A 19,602-nucleotide genomic window follows, 5' to 3' on the forward strand; every position below is an offset into this window, starting at 1 on the left:
TGGAAAACCTAAAAGTTATCTTAGATTGTCAGCTATTTGGGGGCAGGGACTCCTCTTTTTGTTCTGTGGTAGTACAGCGCCTAGCACAATGGGGACTTGGTCCATGATTGGGCCTCCTAGGCACTACTGCAATATAAATAATAAGTAAATACATTTTTCTTTTCTCTGAAAAGTTCATATAAATATTTGCTTCTCCCCTCTCCCCATATCTAAACACTTCACTGTGCTGAAAAAAAATAATTAAAAACCCCAAGAAATAATTCCAACAGTCAAAACCCTGCAATGAGAATCCACCATGACTATGATTGAGGAAAATATAATTCCGGTAAAGAAACACATTTCAATTACAAACTTCCAAGGAGGAGTCACAGGTATTGATCTGCAAAGGGCTCTGCACAGGGCAACTCTTGCGCTCCCACCTAGGGTAGTCTTTTTTTAAATGATGACAGGGCTGTTATTTATTTTCTTTTAATATTTAAATGTGTTTCACTCCAAAAACAGATCTCTCCTCATTAGTGCAAAAGAGTTCACAAACAGCGTATGGATCTGATCCTCACCCCACTGCTATCGATGGCACAAAGTCCATTGAAGTTAATGGTGCAGAATCAGACTTTATAAGAATAATGCTGCTTTAACATGTAGATATTCTTCACCAACACTATAAATGTGTCTTTTTTTTTTATCATCTCTGCTGTAAACATATCTAATATGCAATATTCACTCCGTGAGTTCTTCAAACAGTGGGTCACACACTTCAAGTGATGATCTTTTTATTCTTTTATTAAATTGTCATTGGTACTGGTTATTTGGTATATCCAAACCAAAATACGAAACTGCAAGCTAAGAGAGCAGCAACACAGCTTGTCCATTGTAAACGATTTATTATTGTTTTTTTTTCTACCTCAGTTGCTTACAGGAAAAAAAAGTAATTAAAAAAAAAAAAGCACAGATGAACTATTTACAAAATGAGAAAATTGACAATAGCCGAAACGTTTGCAAATCATGCACACTAGGAAAAGTTCACAAAAGCAAAGCAATTCATAGCAAAACCAAAACAAAATAATAAAAAAGCCATACAGATTTTAAAAAAGCAGAAGAATAAAAAGGAAACTAACCAATTATTACATCAAGCATCTTTAATGAAAAGAACAGCATAGGTGTGTATGTAGAGCCTTGGACACGGACATTTTAAACAAGTGGATTAACAAACATTAAAATGCATTACAGTTCTACTGTAAGCATGCAATTTACTTCTCACAAACTTATAAAATTGTTAGAAGCACTTTTTTTTTTTTTTTTTAATAAAAAGGAGAATTTAAATGCAACGTGTGCTTTCAACCACACAGCTCAGAACTTAGTTCTGTTAGAAACAAAGCCAATAATGGGAAGACGTATAAAACACTTCATATATTTGTGCAGAGGTTAAAGGTTAAGAGGTGCACTACAGCTCATGCTGGCAGCTCAGTTCCTGCTGTTCTTGCTAGAACTTTAATTCTGCCAGTGGTTTGCAAGTGAAGCCTGGAGGTAAAAGTGACGACAGCATCTGAACTTCGGAAAGCATAGCCTATTCCAAGACAGGGAACTATCTAAGAGCTTTGAAGGTGGTTATTTTATTATTATTTTTTTCCTGTGTGTGGAAGAATGGGATGATTTAGTGTTTGTTTTGGAGGTGCGGGGTGGGGTGTTTGGTAGCCTCTAATCACCCACAGCTTACTTTGATGAACACTTTCAGGGTGACATCACCATAGTCAAACTTTTCTGTTTTCAAAACAGAACTCTCAGTTATTAGAATTTCAACTACTGAAAGATCTGTAAAAACAAATAAGTAATAATCATGCAATTGCCAACTTCACAGATTAAATTTTCATGGATACATGATCATAATACTTTGAATAATTAGATTCAGTTGTCTGGCTTGCCCAATAATCTTAGCTATATGTTACCACCCTCCTGCATGATAATTATGACTTTTACTGATACTAAATATGCTGTATATCAAAAAGCATCAACATTTCAGTTTGGGGGCTTTTTATAGGACTTCATCATAATTTCCATTTCCTTAATAAATTATTTCTACAAAGTTTGTGAGAAGTCATGCTTTTATAACGTCAACTAACGCCCGCCTCCATTCTCTTTGTGAGTTACATTCCGTGTGGGCATTAAAAACTCATATAAAGCAGAGGAAACAAAAATAAGAAAAAGCAAACTCAAGCAGTGAGGATATGGAGCCTTTAAAAATAATAATAATAATAATAATAATAATAATAATAATAAAAAAAATAAGTCCAGTCAATCAAACCAGCCAGTAAGAGCAGCATTTTTTCAGTGGACATTGATATTAAACATGGACCACCCAGGCTGTCTCTGTCTGTCTCTTTCTCTCATTAGCACTGTAGTAAACCCCGATTAATTTGTTATGCATCTTTAAGAACTAGTTGATAAAAATTATGTCTTGTGAAATCGGCAAATAGTCTGCAAAGTGAAATAAGAACAGAAATTAATAGATTAAACTGAAAAGATAAGTCCCAGAAATTAAAAAAAATAAAATAAAAAAAGTGAAACAGGATAGGGAGTGATTATAATAATAATAATTTTAAAATGACTATGTACTAAGCTATTAAAGCCTAGAGAAAAAAAAACTTGATGAGAGAAGATAGAACAGTTGCCAAAGTGATTTACATTTCCTGCTGCCTTTCAAGCTAAGGGCTGTCACCTACTTCGATCGAAGTATAATACAGGAGATAGAGGGGGCATCATTCAAACAGATAAATAGTGAGAGAGCAAAGAACCTTCTTTCCAAATGACCAAAACAAAAATGCAAACAGGTGGATCATGACATTTGTAGCATTGTTTCGCTTTGACAACAGTAAATATCACATTACAACACAATATTGACTGCTGGCATTTTAAAAAAGGAAAAGAAAAAGAAAATGGGTGGTATAACCTGAAAAGGCAACTGGACTAAAGGGCGCTGATATTAAAATAGATGCAACCATAATACAGTTCTTTGAAATGGTAACTGTTAATAGCACAGTTTTGCAATACTTTATTTTTATAATACAAGGAACACTATAATTTCTTTGAAATTAGCTGACTTATTATAGCACAGACATCAGAAGAACACTATATTAAGGTTCTGTGACACATCTGTACTCTAATAAGCAGCGACGTCAGGACTGCTCTATAACAAACCATTTAAAGTAGCATTCTGACATAAGAGATAATGAAGGATAAGTGTATGTACTCATATCAAGGCATTTAGCTACAACAAACTCATTCTTTCATTCAGCCTTGCCATGAGATCTGCTGGTAGAATGACCCAAGAGAAGATGCAGCCAAACTGAAATAGTGTGGGGATCGTCTTTTTTAGTAAAATCCCACAGAGAACACTGTTTTTACTTCTATACTATTGTGATAGGTAGCAGCCTAAAACCCTAAGATATTGCAAACTGTAGTGTTTTGGGACAAGCCTTCAAGGAAAAGAAAAGAAAGAAAAAAATAGAGTATTTTGTAGAAATGACCCAAACAGTTCCTCTTTAATCACAATAATGCAATGTTTTGGGTGTGTAGGTTGTTTTAATTTTTTATTTTTTAAAGGGTATACAAGCCCATATTTTGCTCTGCAAAGTTTGCATGCTCACCTGTTTCCATGCTCAGAACCCCACCTCCATGCACGCAAAGGGGCGCTTCTGCATGTGCAAAAACATGCATGAGAAAATATTATGAATGCAATTTAGGCACCTTGGAAAACTTGGCCTATGCTGTTGAATACTCTAGTATTTTTTTTAATAAGTGTACTGATTTCTTATGTTTTATTAAAAGCTTCCTTTTCTCTGCTCATTTGTAACAGCCTGTACTGTTCAAAACCTTGATTGCTGCGAAAGCAGGGAGAAGGGTCATTTTCAAAAAATAAACCCTGAAAAAAATGGCTTCCAGTCTCAGGTTTGTAGAGAGGATGCGAAAGGAAAATGCAGAGAACAACAAAAGCAGCTTAGGTACATTAAGACAAATCAATAAAGTAACATTAATTTAATCAACATTTATATGAAAGACGTGACAAAGATATGTTAGCATGCAATATTCTCTGAACTCTGCATATAAAACCCCTCTCTAAGTTCCGGTGATACAGATAACATATTGAACTTTGGTCTCCTACCTACAGCATTTCCTCACCAGAGCATCCTTCCCCTCTCCCTTACCAGGGAACTGCAGTCTTATAGACAGAACAGCTGTGTGCACATCGTTCATTGCCCTCTCTGCGTGGTAGCAGCTAGTAGGATGCAGAATTGATACAAGTACTTGGCATTACTGAGGGCATGATACTGCACTCCTTGAGCACCTAAATCTCCCAACAATTCCAATGGGTGTCCTAGGTGCAAGGTATGGCCCCAAGTACTGGCTTGAAGCTGTGGCATTTAAAGTGGTAGTGTCTAGTGAAATTGTGAATCCGTTCTCCTGCGTCTTATTGTGCTGAATGCCATACAAAGGAAAAGACAACAATGTAGGAGCTCTCGTCCTTTCAGTGCATCCTTGTACAACAGCTGGGATACAATCTCCATCCTTGCCCTCCCTTACACAGAGGCTAGCAAAGAGGCAGGAGATTTGGAACATGCTGTCCCCTTAAGTAGTACTGAAAATATTGTGCCTAATTCTGGGAACTGCCACTGGGCACTCACTACACCTTGGCACCACCTCCTAGCATAAGCTGTGCCGTAAGGGCACAACTGCACCTTTAAATTCTGTGCCTCCGTCTGCCAACTTGTAAAAGGGGTCTGACACTCCAATATTCGATATTGCATATGGGCTAACATTCCAGAGAGTGCTGTGAAGATTAATATTTATAAGATGCTTTGAGATCCTTAAATGCGCTTCACAAGAGTCAAGTATTTGTAGAGTTCATTGAAAAATGGAGTAAGCGTTTTTAAAAAACAACAACATATTTTAAAAAATTTGTTTGTGGGGAATAAATACATTTACACAGTTTCTTATGAAGTGCAAGTCTAAGCAATAGCTAGAGGCCCCTAAATAAAAACACATATGATAGTTAGAGTCAAATGATATCTTTACAATTAGTTGCTAGTCCTGTCAATTTTAATCATTTAGTTTATTAAAACCATTTTTCATTATCTGTCCTTTCTTCATATAGCTCCATCTGATTCAAGAAGTCATGAGAACCTGAAAACCAAGTCCTGAAACAATGTGCAAACGCACTTTAAAAAAAAAATCTCACCACCTTATATTCAAATGCGATTAGCTCAAAACAGGTGTTGAAATGGACTTGTATGCATTTTTGTGCCACATCTGGATGGCTTTAATAATATGAAGAGTACTTGTAAAAATGACACATATACCATACAGCTGAGCGGTCAAACCTATTTTGTGAAGAGGGCTGACAACATTTTTAATTATGGCCTGTTAGCCAGGGCTATTTCCCTCGATACAGCAGTTCTCCCAATGGTGTCAATGGGAGGTTTGTACAAAGAACAGCAGCAGAATATGACCCTTATAAATATCAATTAAACTATTAGTAAAGTTCCAATTATGTTCACCACATGACTCCGTTGGGTTAAAAGTGATGCAGGGCACCTTTAGGAAAATTGCTACTACAGCCCTTTGTTTATTTGACCATTTGTGTGTGCTTTTACCAAATTTGCATGCATAATAGCAGTAACTGCATGTGCAAATTATGCCCGCCATTGAACATTGATGTGGTTTGTAAACATGCACTTCAGCGCGATATCATTGTACTTCAGCATTAGCACTCCATTGCCACAGGAGCAGTTGCCATCACATTGAACTATTTCAAATGAAGACAGCAATGCGCTGGGTCATGTTACATTTACAAGCGCAAGAGGCAGAAATGGAATATTTGTTTTTTAATCCTACAGATCCACATTCATCAAGGGGGCTGGATATACGGTATATGTCAAATGGGCTGGGCGATTAACACCCCTGCTATACAATTTTTTAGTTACGTACGGCAGAGCAATAAGAGTACAGTTTGTGGCTTAAAGGAACACCTATAAAACAAGGTGCTGGAGAAGTTTCTGAAGGCTCTTCCGAGATGGCATTTTCCCCTTCACGCAGCATTCTTAAAAGATCCCCCACACTGTAATGACTCTTCCTCTGGCAAGGGGAAGTGAACACTATACCTGCAGTTAGCCAGAGGAGATCACTATACAGCAACATCAGCCACAGCACCCTTTTCACCCAGCTGGATCAAAAATTAACAAGAGCCAAAGAGGGAGCTGAACTTTCTGCCTTTGAAGCTCTCCCAACCCCAGCTGGCTTGGGACATGAGAAATGAAGGCTGGTTCTCAATCTGGAATCTGATTCCTTCTGTGTTTCTTACCAGAAGAGCAAATGTATAGAAAAATGGTCAAAGAAGGTCAATTTTTAGACTTAATATCTTAGACAAAGGGGGTTTTTTTGGTTAGTTTTCTTAAATGGATATTCTTAAAAGCACTTATACACTTACAGAAACCAGAGTCTCAACATTTGTAAAATGTCAAAATAATCAACAACAAAACCAACATTTCCCTTTATGGAAAACTTCTATAGAAACCACTATGGTTCCAAAGGAACTAGATAGCGTTACATGGAAATTACTCTGTCCTATAGAATTTAATAAACAATTTTAATCCTTTCTATAAAATATTTAAACCTATCTGTAGAATTTAAAGGAGGGTTGTATTCCATAGGTAGAACATTACATAAAAAGGTTATCGTTCTGTTATGTTCTAGAGATTTTCTCCATAAGGGTTTTGTTTTCTTCTTTGCTTAAAAACCCTGTCCTTTACCTGTAGCATTTTCATTAAAGAGACAGTTAAACTTGGTTTCTTAATACTGCGTGCAGTTCTGGTTGCCCCATCTCAAAAAAGATATATTAGAATTGGAAGAAGGACAGAGAAGGGCAACAAAAATGATTAGGGGTATGGAACATACGATGAAAGATTAAAAAGACTGGGACCGGTCGGCTTAGAAAAGAGACAATTATGGGGGGATATGATATAGGTCTATATAATCATGAATGGCATGGGGAAAATGAACAAAGAAGTGTTATTTACCCCTTCACATAACACAAGAACCAGGGGTCACCCAATGAAATTAATAGGCAGCACATTTAAAACAAACAAAAGGAAGTACTTCTTCATGCAACACATAGTCAACCTGTGGAACTCGTTGCCAGGGGATGTTGTGAAGGCCACAAATATAACTGGGTTCAAAAAAAGAACTAGATAAGTTCATGGAGGATAGTTCCACCAATCGCTATTTGCCAAAATGGTGGGGGACGCAAGCCTATGCCAAGGTGTACCTAAGCCTCTGACTGCCAGAAGCTGGGACTGGACAACAGGAGATGGATCACTCGATAAATTGCCCTGTTCTGTTCATTCCCGCTGAAGCATCTGGCTTGGAAGACAGGATACTGGGCTAGATGGACCATTGGTCTGACCCAGTATTGCCGTTCTTATGTTCTTAACCTGAGCAAAGTTGTGCTTCTAACATTCTCTTTCTAAGCAATTAAATAAACAGTGCAAGGTGGTGGAACTGATCATGTGTGACCCAAATGACATGGCACGCTAATGAATTTAATGTATAACACAACATAGATTTCCTTTCCATGGTGTCCTGGAAGGCCTTAGCTATTAGTTAGCAGTATTAGTATTAGTCATGACTCTGCTTCTAAAATCTCCCATAGAATTCTTAAGGTGAAATAAAAAAAAATCATCTGTCATTTCCAATTTAAGTTCTAAGCTGCACTGGCATAAAGCAAAATATAGGGAGAACTAGTTTCAGTGACTGCCTTTTCAAAGTCCCCAGATGAAATCCACGCTGCGTTATGTTAAAAGCCAGCCTACCACTTTAGAACCTTAGGAGATCAAAAATTATGAGTGGCAGTATTAAACTTCCAGTGAATAGAAATCACTAAATGCAGCAAATCTTTGACAGCCACACAAAAGGGAAGGGGTGGGGGTGGGGGTGGAGGGAACTAAACAAACGTGAAGAAAGAATTAGATTGAGCACCATTAGACACCCGACTCTATGAAGGTCACCAGAGACATCTATATAAAATACACTCACGTTGGACTTTTTACTCCAGAACTGCATCCCTAACAAATATAAGCTTACTGTAGAATATGTACATAGAAAAAGGAAAAAAAAATTAACCCCAGCAAAGGGATGGCAATAGCTCTTAAATTATCATTCTGGTTAATTTTTTTAAAATTAAAAACTTTGTTTTCAAATAACCAGTACCAATTAACACATTATATTAACAACAATCTTGGCAATATCCTTATGTATATATTATTTGAAGATATATATATATATATGTATCTTCAAAATGGTCACAATTTATCATCGCATGAAATGCTTCCCTGCAGATTTTCCTGCCTCAACTTGCAGCTATGGATTTAAATAAATCAATCAATCTCCAAATGAAATGTACATACCTGGGAACTGATAGCTGTAACTTGGGGCAAATCCAGGATATCCTCTGCCATATGTTGCAACAAAATTCGGGTAACCTTGAATGCAGAAATATGAATAAAAGAAAATGGCAGATTAGTAAGGTTTTACTCTTTGCTCCTACATCTAATGTAACATTAACACACTGGATGGGCAAAAAAGAAATTTGACTTTTACACAAGGTATGAAAGTACACAGTTTACTTTTCTCATGCAGAACTGCAGGAAGGTTTTTCATCTTGAAGGAAAATAAAACATCTGCAGACACATGCTACTCTTCCTGATCACTTTCTCCTTTTGCTATGCATATGAGATCTGTCACTGATATAATTAACATTCACTTTGGTATCTGAAGTCCAAGGACTGTGCATACTTTTTAGCTAGAAGAGTAAATGCCAAATGCTAAGGCTAAACACATAACACAGGTTTGCTCTGACATTTGGAGAGCTTACAATGAATGTACTTTGCTTCAGAGTTATTGACAGTTGGAGATTAAGGTACTAGTAATTCTTCATCCCAGGAGTGTGAAGGACAACAGTTAACACATCAAAGAGTTAGAGGCAGCAATACCAAGGAACTAGAGAGTCAAAGAGGTTTTAGTTTTTCAGGAAAGTAAAATTCAACAGATAAGAAATTTTTCCTGAAGCGACTTGTAACAGCTACAATCAAACAAAGTATTTGCTATTTTCTTATTAGGGCAATACCATTCAAGGACACTTTATTGTAAATAAAAATGTGTAAGCAAATATATTGAACAACAAATGGTGTCCAATTTAACATAAGGTTTCAGCAGTCACATAACATGGTGGAAAAAAAACATGCTTGTGCAACACAGAAAAAAAAGCCTGTAAAATCTACAGCTACAAACCCCAGAGGTACATTGCAGATGGTGGAAGAAAACAGTGTTGCAAAGAGGACAAAACCATTTCAAGCAGTATTACTGAAAGCATGACGGAGATTTGGGTAACAGCACTGAGAATTAGAGCAAGCTGGTTTGGTCACATTCTCATTAACAAGTAAACTGACGTGAACTCTTGTTCAGTGGAATCCATTGTTGGCCATGGCTGAGAGCAACAAGTCAATTTGCTAGCGTAGACAGGGCTGTCATGCACAGAGACTGTGCCATTTGGCTTTTTTTTGTCCAATAGGCAATCATAGGTAAGAATTCTACTGTATTATAAAAAGACAGTAGGTTCATCTATGCTCAAGAGAAAAAGCTGCTTTTGGCTCTTTAAGAGTCTACAGGAGCACCTGAGAATCCCACCCCTTGCACTGGGTAGCGTGAGTGACCCTGGAATGCTGAATGGAGATGGAGTGAACACTAGAAGAGGATCAGGAAAGGCTAAATTACATCCACCTCTGTTAATTTCAGTAGCAGCTATCGTACATATAGTAAACCAAGGCAGAATTTAAAGCCCCATGGGTTTAAAGACCAGAGATTAAGGGGTAGATCTGACTCCCACTGAAGTCCTGAGTCCTGTCCCATTTATCTGCATGAGTGTTCTATCTATGTTCTTAAATTCCTCCTGTTCAGACAGCGAGGACCCTACTTCATTTATTTTGTATCTCCCTCAAACCCCACCCGCACCCACCCTCCCAGCATGGTGTTTTTGAGCAAAGACAGTCTAAAACATGCGGATTTGTTCTGAAGGCAGCAGGGTCCTGGACAGCCTCACTTCTGGAAATCAAAACTCTTGTCTAAAATGATGCACATTCTGTCAGCTGTGTAGGGATTATGTGCTTTCTCCATGCTTTATTCTATTTGCATCGAGGCCGGTAAGTTAACTGCCTTTTCATAGGCTCCAGTAGTGCTCCATTTACCAAGACTAAGAGTTACAGTGACCACCTTGTGTTACCCTCTACAAAGCTGGCATGTTTTTCAAACATCACTTACAGTTCTCAAACTTCGCCTGCCTAGTCTTATCAGAATAGGAGTATTTATATTTCCAGCGCCAACGAACACTGCACAGTCTTCTCCACAATTACTGGGCAGTGCTCAGCTTTCTGCCTTTCTCCCCAAACCCACTGTCTCATCATCAAAGTCTTGATGCAACTCCCTTTGAAGTCAATGGGAATTTTTCCCTTGACATTAAAGGAAATTGTATTTGGCTTTAAGCTCATTGATATGTATGGTTGGTTTTGTTTGTTTGTTTACAACTGAAAATTTTTTCCAAGGTCTCATACCTCTATTTTTATTTATTCTTTAAAAAGCGACTATTTCCAATATACTTTACAGTTATTTTGCTGACACAGCAAGTCCTTCCATTTCAGATAGAATTTGTGTTTCATACAGTTTACTATTAATCATGTTTTAAAACCAGAAAATTAAATGCTTGTATGAATTTTGATAAAGGGATTAAAGGGGTGTAGGAGAAAAACAGGCATGTGACCACAACACAGGACATTGGCGCTTTAAATAAATATGTACCTACATTAGTTATCTCCTGAATATTTATTTCACAGCTCAACAGCAGGATTCCTTAGAAATCTGTCATTAAATCAGACCTTTCAGAGATAAGCTTTACAAACCATTTAAAAAACAATAATAGTGATAAACTGATTGTTTGCAAACTAAGTAGCCCCATTAACATCACTGTGAACCTCAATTCTGCAGAGTCACTTCAACCAGAGCTCATTCTCTTTTTAAAGAGCAAGTTTTATTTGGACTCTAAAAGATGAGATGATTTGTCAACTTAAAAACTGATTTAGGGTACTGGAGGGAATGGGCTTGCCACACACAGAACTAGAGATTTTGCTTTCTAATCATTCAGGGCTAGATTGTAACCTATAGTCTTCGCTGAGTAAGAGGTGACATGTATCTGCATTTTCCAGAATGCAGATCAGGGAATACATTGTGACTTGGAGCATCTGGTTCCTTCTTCACTCTGAAGGGAAGTAATCTGCACAAGGTCTTTACCACATGCAGATTACTTTCTCCTCCATGCCAGCTCAGCTGTGCTGGTGGCATAGTGCGGGGCAGAGTTTCAGAGTGAAACCACCACTTCCTTTCCCTGATCACCCACCTATGTGAGGAGGATAGTAGCAACCCCACTAAGCCCATTCTCCCCTTCCACACAGAAACCCAAGGAACTTCATACCTTATTCCCTTGTGCAGGATTACTGGGCAAGCGATGCTCTTACCCTAACAGAACAGCCTTAAAAAGGGTTACCTGAAGCCAACCAGCGATACAACTGTAGAGACACTTGTGACCCCCCCTCCACCCCGCAGACTGTATCGTTTCTAACAACAAAGACAAAATACACAGCTGACTGGAAAGAGGTTCTAATCTGTATCTTCCATCACAGAACATTCTCTAGGTCAGGCAGATGAAATCATAAATTTATAATACAGCATTACTTCAATTTTCCTCTTCATTTACTGCTGCGATGCCCAGCTCTGCTCTAACGAGTCAAAGCCCAATCTGCACGGGGGAAATTGGCTGGCTGCATATCAATAGCACATTAGCACCATGCCCATGTGGATGCTTCATCAAGCCAAATTATGGTCCAGCCGACCTATCCACCATTTCCATTAGCCGCCATTCTCATCCTGCACTGGGCACTGAGCAATTTATTTGCTTCAGTACTTCTAGCGGATGATCAATCTCACAGTAATTACCTCTTGTTGCTAAACTCAAAATCAAGGTTTTGCCTGGATTACCTCCCTTGAAGAGAGATTGTCCTGTCCATGAAAGAGCAAATTTAAATCAGCAATCAAAAATGGTTTTACAAAACAACTTTTACTCAGTTCTGTCTCCCTAACCAAAGATGGCAAGGCAGATCTTATATATTCCATCTCTTAGGTCAGTTGGAAAGTGTCTCTAGTCTGTTGTTATATTACTGACCCAACTAGACAGCTCAGATGGAAGCTTTGCCGATATTCATGCTGACTTAGGGCCAGAACTTCAGCTGGCGGAAGATGCTCAATGGAACATGCCACCTGAGAATCTGACCCTTAAACTTTAGCGGTGAAGTTTTTGTCTTTATCTCTGCCACAGGTGCTGCCACACATGTAGTTATGTGATTTGTTCACAGTTCCAAAAAATACTGGGGGAAAAAATTTTTCCAGCGTGGTGTTAATGTGCTATTGATAATGCAGCCAGCCAATTTCCCCCTGTGCAGATTGGGCTTTTACTCACTAGACCGGAAAACAAAATGTTTTCAAAATTTTGGCACAATGAAAATGCCAAAAAAATATATAAAGTTTCCGGTTGAACTAAACATTTTGTTTAACTGTTAAGTGGTTTTTTTTTTTTAATTTTTTTTGCGTTTTTGTAAATAAAATAGAAGGAAATTACAAAACCAAGTCATTTCAAGAAACCAAGAAACTTAGGATGTTTCATTTAGAAAATGTCAAACTGAAATATTTACACTTTTTTGGCATTATTTTTCTTCCAACACAAACAATTCAGCAAAATAGACATGAAGTCATTAAACATTTCCATGTTGCTGAATCTGTATTTTTCCACGCATACAAATTCCCGCCAAAACATTTCCCCTAGGCCACACGATAGAACAGTGAACACTGTTTTAAATATATACACATTGACTGGCCATTACAATTACACTGCATAGCATTTCCTATTGTAGCTATAGGAAACACATGAAAAACAGCAGCAGAGCCAAATACCACTGTGTAATAAATTCAAGTGGTCTTTAAATAGAAAATCATCCAACAGAGATTAAACTTGCATTCAGTTTATAGGACAAAATAAATGGGAAATATATTACTTTTTTTTATACTTAGAATTACATTTTTTCTGATGATATCAAAGCACTTGATAAATATTCAACTGTTAATACTCTGTAAACAAGTTATTATAGCCATTTTACCAACAGGGAAACTGAGGCACAGGGCAGCTGAGTGATTTATCCAAGATCACACAGCATGTCATTAGTATTATTACTTGTATTTCAGCAGTGCCTAGAGGGCGCAACTAGGATCCCCACTGTGCTAGGTGCACCACAAATGCAAAAAGCCAGAGAGTCCCTGTCCTGAAAAGCTTACAATCTCAGTAGACAAAGGGCAGGATAAAGGAAGTGTCATTATTCCTATTTTACAGTGCTGAGGCAATGAGCAATTACGACTTCATTGATTCCCAAACATTTTACTAAGGCAACCCACCAACTGCATTTTCACTTTTTTTGTGACCCACCGTTACGTATACACTATAGTCAGGCTGACAGGGAAGGGGAGTGGGAGGGAGCTATGGCGACATGGTCAGGGCCATTTAAAGCAGGGGGCACTGGCCGTGATATCCCCCAGCCGTGCTGCCGCACCTCCCCGCCTGACCCACCTCTTCCCTCTCAGGCACCGTCCATTAGCCTGGGAGAGATACACCTGGAGGAGCCAGAATCTTACCTTCCCATTAGCCCCTACTCTCAGCCCTCCCCAAGAGCCTTCCTCAGCCCCTGAGGGAGCCCTCTTACTACCCACTCGCAGGAGCCCCTCAGCCCCTGAGGGAGCCCTCTTACTGCCCACTCGCAGGAGCCCCTCAGCCCCTGAGGGAGCCCTCTTACTGCCCACTCGCAGGAGCCCCTCAGCCCCTGAGGGAGCCCTCTTACTGCCCACTCGCAGGAGCCCCTCAGCCCCTGAGGGAGCCCTCTTACGGCCCACTCGCGGGAGCCCCTCAGCCCCTGAGGGAGCCCTCTTACGGCCCACTCGCGGGAGCCCCTCAGCCCCTGAGGGAGCCCTCTTACGGCCCACTCGCGGGAGCCCCTGGCTTCCTACCCCACACCCTGCTTCTTACCCCTCCCAGCTTGTGAGCCTCATGTCTGTTCATCCTGCTTCCCAGGCCCCGGCGCCAGGAGGAGCAGGAGCCTCCATTTTGGCACACTGAGGGGGGAACACATAGTGGGCCCGGGTGTCATGCTGGCAGCGCTCCAAGAAGACTGCTGCAGCGGCTGGCACCACCCCGCATGCGAGCAGTTGAGGGCTACTGGTTGCAATATGCCTTTTTTTTTTTTATTCCCACTGAGGTGTGGAGACCCATCTAGAACCTTCCGGCACTCCACTGATGGGTCGGGACCCATTGTTTGGGAAACACTGGCTTAAGTGACTTGCCCAAGATTGTACAGGGAGTTGGTTTCAGAGAAAGGACATTTAACCAGGCTCCTGACTCTCAGTCCTCAGCTCTAGCCACAAGAGCACATTTCCACTCTGTGAGCAGGAGAGCCCCCAGCCTCGTGCTTAGAGTCCACGTCAACAACTGCAGGGAGAGGTAAGGGATCTGGCCCCACCCACTCCACCGGTTCTGACCCAGGGCCCTCTGGAGTATCGTAAGAATGGCATTTGCTACCTACAATCCAGCTAACAACCTCCTGTGAGTCTCTTCCTACTGCTCTGTCCCGCCCTAAGCTGCATCGTGGGCTAAAGAGTCCATGCTTCCTGTAGTGGTCCCACCTCCTGGTATAGTCCCTCGCTAGTCACGAGTACAGGTCTGTCTCCTCCTGCCAGCCACCGGCCTGTGCTTCAGTGCCTCCTCTTAATAGGGCTGCCAACTTTCTAATCGCACAAAACCGAACACCCTAGCGCTTCCCTGAGGCCTTGCCCCCTTCCCCGAGACCTTGAGCTCCAGGCTGGGGGGGTGGGGCCAAGGGATTTGGAATGTGGGAGGGGTCTTCAGATTGAGGCAGGGGGTTGGGGTGTGGGAGGGGGTGAGGGCTCTGGGCTGCGGGTGAGGATGAGGGGTTCAGGTTGTGGGAGGGGGCTCTGGGCTGGGGCAGGGGGTTGGAGTGTGGGGGGTGTGTGAGGGCTATGGGATGGGGCCGGGGATGAGGGGTTTGGGGTGCAGGAGCAGGCTCCGGGTTTGAGGGTGAGGGGTTGGGGCAAGGGCTTACCTCCGGTGGCTCCTGGTCAGCGGCGCAGCGGGGGTACTAAGGCAGGCTTCCTGCCTGTCCTGGCATCACAGACCATGCTCTGCCCCAGAAGCGGCCAGCAGCAGGTGCAGCTCCTAGGCGGAGGAGTGCAGGCGGCTCTGCGTGCTGCTCTCGCTTGCAGACACCACCCCCCCACCTCCCATTGGCCAGTTCCCAGCCAATGTTAGTGCGGAGCCAGTGCTCGGGGCTGGGGGCAGCACGCGGAGCTGCCAGGGTCCCTTTTCGACTGGGTGTTCCGGTCAACAACCATACACCAGGTCACCCTACCTGTTAAGCCCTGCTCCAACTGGAGCATGCTGAGCAGGCCCGCTGGGACAGGGGTTCCTGGGCCCAGAGCTCTTCCCAGACCCCTGTCTCCCTAGTGCTGGGTTTATCCACCCCCACATTAAATAGTTGCCTCATAAAAAGAAACAGCATTTATGCTACACAAGACTTTATTTGGTCTAATATGGAGGAAGAGAAAGACTATATTTTAAAGTTTCCCACCAAAAACAAAACAAAAAAAAACAACAAAAGTGTCCACACAGTCAACAAATCAGCAGCGCTGCACCTGGAAGTTTTCTGTCTTTACCTGCATGATGGGCAGTGCAAGATAAACAAAACTCACTGTTGAGATGTGAACAGTCTGAACACGTCCGGGCTCGCAGATCCTTGCTTTTAAAATCAATTCAAATGTTCAAATCAATAAAAGCAAATTATAGTTTCCCCAACACAAGTAAGCAGTGCTCAGTGGCTTATCTGCGTTATTATTTGAAGGATACGATGTATCTAGGGAAGAGTTAACCCAGCAACTTCTGATTATGCAGCTTGTTGGGAAGAGCTGCTGTCAAAGCGGTTGTTTAAGGCGTTTTCTCTGGTCTATAAAAACGGCCAGGTACCGAAGACATCCCATTTCAGGTATTCTTGTGCCAGCATAAATTATAAATTACTCTAAATTTTAAGATGCTGGAAGAGATGGCTTAGTCCTCCAAGGTGCTTGTTTACACTGTGGTTATTTTACACCAGTGCAGTACTGTGCCGATGCTAATATCTATCATAGCCATCCTGCATTGGTATAAGAAGTGATTTGCATTGTGGTGCAAGGCATTTATTACAACATTGCAGTATGTCTCTGCCAGCAGGTTGCACTGGCAGCTATGCTGGTGCAAGAATCCCCCAGGTAAAGTATACCTAAGTCTCATGTTTAAAATACCTAGTATAATAGGATCAAATCCCAGCAGGGCTGACTCAGTCATTCATCCTTCCAAGGTATGATCCTCAGTCTCTGAGGAGATCTTAAAATCAAGGCCCTGGCACCTCTGGATGGATAGTAAGGACCTCACAATGCTTTCAGTAATAGTTTGCTTGCCTGTCTCTGGCCAAAATGTTCCCCACCCTATTGTGCAGTGGGCTGCAGAGGTAGCTGGATGCAATAGTTGGTGTTTGCTCAAGCCTCCTTTGTGAGGAAAGGCACTATTTAAACAAGATCTCCCTTTGCATCGCTCTCCCAAACATCTTCACATCTTCTTTTATGCCTCTTCTTCACCCTTGAAGAACTCTCACTTTCTTCTATGTGGAAACAACCTCCTTCAAAGCACATTCCCTCTTCCAAGCTCTTCAGCCATGACAAACATAGGATTTCTCCACCACCTTGTGCTCGTACTGTGAGTGGCGATGTCAATTGTAAAGGGTCCAGGTCCTCTGATGTTTATACATAGCAGCATTATTATTAAGGGGAGGTGATTTTTGACTGAGAGGCATCTTTCAGTTTCCAACCACTCCAAAATGATTGGACTCTGGTGTATGAGGAGCACTCTAATCTCATAGGTGGACCAGATCAGTGGCTTTCAATCTTTTCCATCATGTACCACATTACAAAATTAAAGGTTTTGGGATGCCCATGGAGAAAGGGAGGGTGGTTATGACCCTTGAATTGAGAACCCATAGTCAATGTGAATGCAAAACAAAGATAATTCCCAGTGGTGAATGGGGGAGGTTATGTACTGAGGAGAAACTACGACAGAGGAACATCTGCTACAGAGCAGACATTTTCTCTCTTCCTCTCTTTCAGTCCAAACAGTTGATCTTCCTCCTGTTACAAAGCAAATGGAAGAGTTAACTGAATGGTGACTATGGCTGTTTAAGAAGATGCTGAATGCTACAAAGGGTGCTACATTTTGGAGGCTAGAAAGTTTCCTAAATGCTCTGCAAGACACCCAGGAAATGTATGCCTAATAAAGAGTTCCCCTTTCCTAATTTTGTCTCAGAGGCAGCTTCTCCATTAAACAGACTCTGATATGGGAGGGAGGGGGGAAGGAATGACTTTCCTTGAAGGGCACAAGCTTCTTTTATGCATGAGCTCAGCCTACCTAAATTGAACGTGTGCAGTAATGCAGAGCCCCAATCTGGCTTATGCAATGATATAAAAAGTCTCTTTGAGACTTTGTGAAATTCAGTGTTCACATCAGGTAGCGTTCCAAGTATATACTCTTTGTGGGCTGAGCATTTTGGTCTCTGGAGGGGTTTGCAAGTTAAAGGGGTCCAGCTTTATTATTAACATCGGCACTTCTAAGGTGCCCATCGCTGCAGGAAGCGTGCTGAAAGAGAGGAGTCCTGGCAAGACTCAGGGTCAGCTGAGTCGCTTGGGGTAGGAAGTTCCACAGCCAAGTGCATTCCACTGAAAACCCCCATGAGTTTGACTCGGGGCTCTAATTGCTGTGGCATTCCCAGCGAGTGGCACTGCTGGAGGAGGTTTGTCAGTAACGTATGCCATTTTGGGCTTTTTAAATATGGATGAGGCCATAGGAATGGACCTGGGAAAGGTCACTAACCAATGCAGAAGCATTGTGGTGGTGCAATGTGATCATATCTGTATGTTCCATATTAAAAGAGGTCAAAGATGCCCTGTGTGGTTCAGAGCTGCTGGCTGGATATGATAACAGGGCATTAGCCTGACAGGATGTGGCTTCTTGAGTGCCTGCTGGACGACTGCAAGTTTTAGTGTTGTGGGAAGCCAACTCTCCCTGCACAAGTCATCTCCGATTTCAGTCAGATGAGTATGCTGTGTGCTACCACTAACCGTAAGGGGCACAGACCCAATTCACAAGCAGTCGCATGGGCTTCCTGCTGTGTTTTCAGGGCTCTCACTTGTGAGACTGGCCCAAACTGAATCCTCCATTTATGTTGATTGTCTCGGAGTCCACTAGTGAAGTAGGATGCTAGGGAGTAAGAGATAGTTGGGCTTAAAACGGCTCCAACTCGTTCTTTCGGCAGAGTGGTTAAATAATGTTCTTAGTCTCCCTGAAGGGTATGTCTCTTACACTGGATGACAAAAAGTCTGAGACAGCCCAGTAGCAGCCGCAGGACAGGACTCAATCTGCCTACGCTCTTAGAGAAGAAGTGTCCTTTTAAAAAGTACTCTGATTTTGTCCCAATCAACCAATAATCACGGAACATGGCTATCTATGTACTTCTCGGTTCCAGTTGCTGCTATATCCTTGGGGCAGCAATGATTAATGAGGAAGACCAACTTCCTTAATAGCTCTGAGGGAATCACTATGCACTCTTTCCTTTGAGTGCTCTGGTGTATTCTTTCTTCTGATTTTCTTTTCTTTCCATGAGCTGCATCTGGAGAAGGTGACCTTGGACAAGGGCTTCTGGAGACCCGTATAAAAACTTTCGATAGCAACTCCAGTTCACTTAGTCTCCGTGAAACTAAATGTCGAAAGCTAGTAATGGAGTAATTCTGACAAAGGCCTCTTGGGATCTTAGCAAAATATTCAGCTACTTCACAATCTCCCTCTGGCAATATGTTACTTTGTATGCCTTGTTGTTTGATGGGTTAATTACACCCTTCTTCCTCTCAGGGATTGGTCCTCATTGCTATGTCATTGCCAGGGGTTGGAAATTAAAAATTCCTCACTGAGCCTTTTGTTGACATGCCCAGTTTCCAACCTTGAAGTGTACTTTTACTGGCAACCCTTGAAAAATGGGAGTTAAAATGGTCATGCGGATAGGCTTGGACTTCTGTGTTATGACTTTGTTATTTAGCAAGTAATTATTTAATATGGTGCCACTACAGCAATCAGGAACTTGGAAGAAGGAAAAAAAAAATAGCTAGAGCAGATAATTAAGTATCTGGCCTTCAACATGAATCAGTCATTCATTCAGAGCAAGTCCCCATGATTTGAAATCTAGTAAGAGCATGTTAAGAGTAGTCCTGTGAAAACCAGTGGAACAGAACCAGTGTGGTTGATCTAATGAAGTCATACATTGC

The 19,602-nt window shown here is 41.4% G+C and overlaps 1 protein-coding gene across 15 annotated transcripts in view; it reads right to left on the reverse strand.

Moving 5' to 3' along the window:
* Nucleotides 1-19,602, reverse strand: part of MSI2 (musashi RNA binding protein 2) — a 382,062-nt gene that overhangs the window by 58,131 nt on the left and 304,329 nt on the right. For 7 of the 15 annotated variants that reach the window (XM_074974414.1, XM_074974412.1, XM_074974405.1 and 4 more), the window contains 2 exons: nucleotides 8,454-8,528; nucleotides 3,642-3,689 (listed from right to left, as the gene is read on the reverse strand). In XM_074974414.1, the coding sequence (XP_074830515.1) occupies nucleotides 3,642-3,689; nucleotides 8,454-8,528 (123 nt within the window). Of the gene's footprint in view, nucleotides 1-2,346; nucleotides 2,473-3,641; nucleotides 3,690-8,453; nucleotides 8,529-19,602 lie in introns of those variants that run through there. The other 8 variants (XM_074974408.1, XM_074974416.1, XM_074974413.1 and 5 more) reach the window with 2 other exon arrangements.

Source organism: Natator depressus, chromosome 17 (genome assembly GCF_965152275.1).
Source record: "Natator depressus isolate rNatDep1 chromosome 17, rNatDep2.hap1, whole genome shotgun sequence".
In the NCBI taxonomy this organism is placed as follows: Eukaryota; Metazoa; Chordata; order Testudines; family Cheloniidae; genus Natator; species Natator depressus.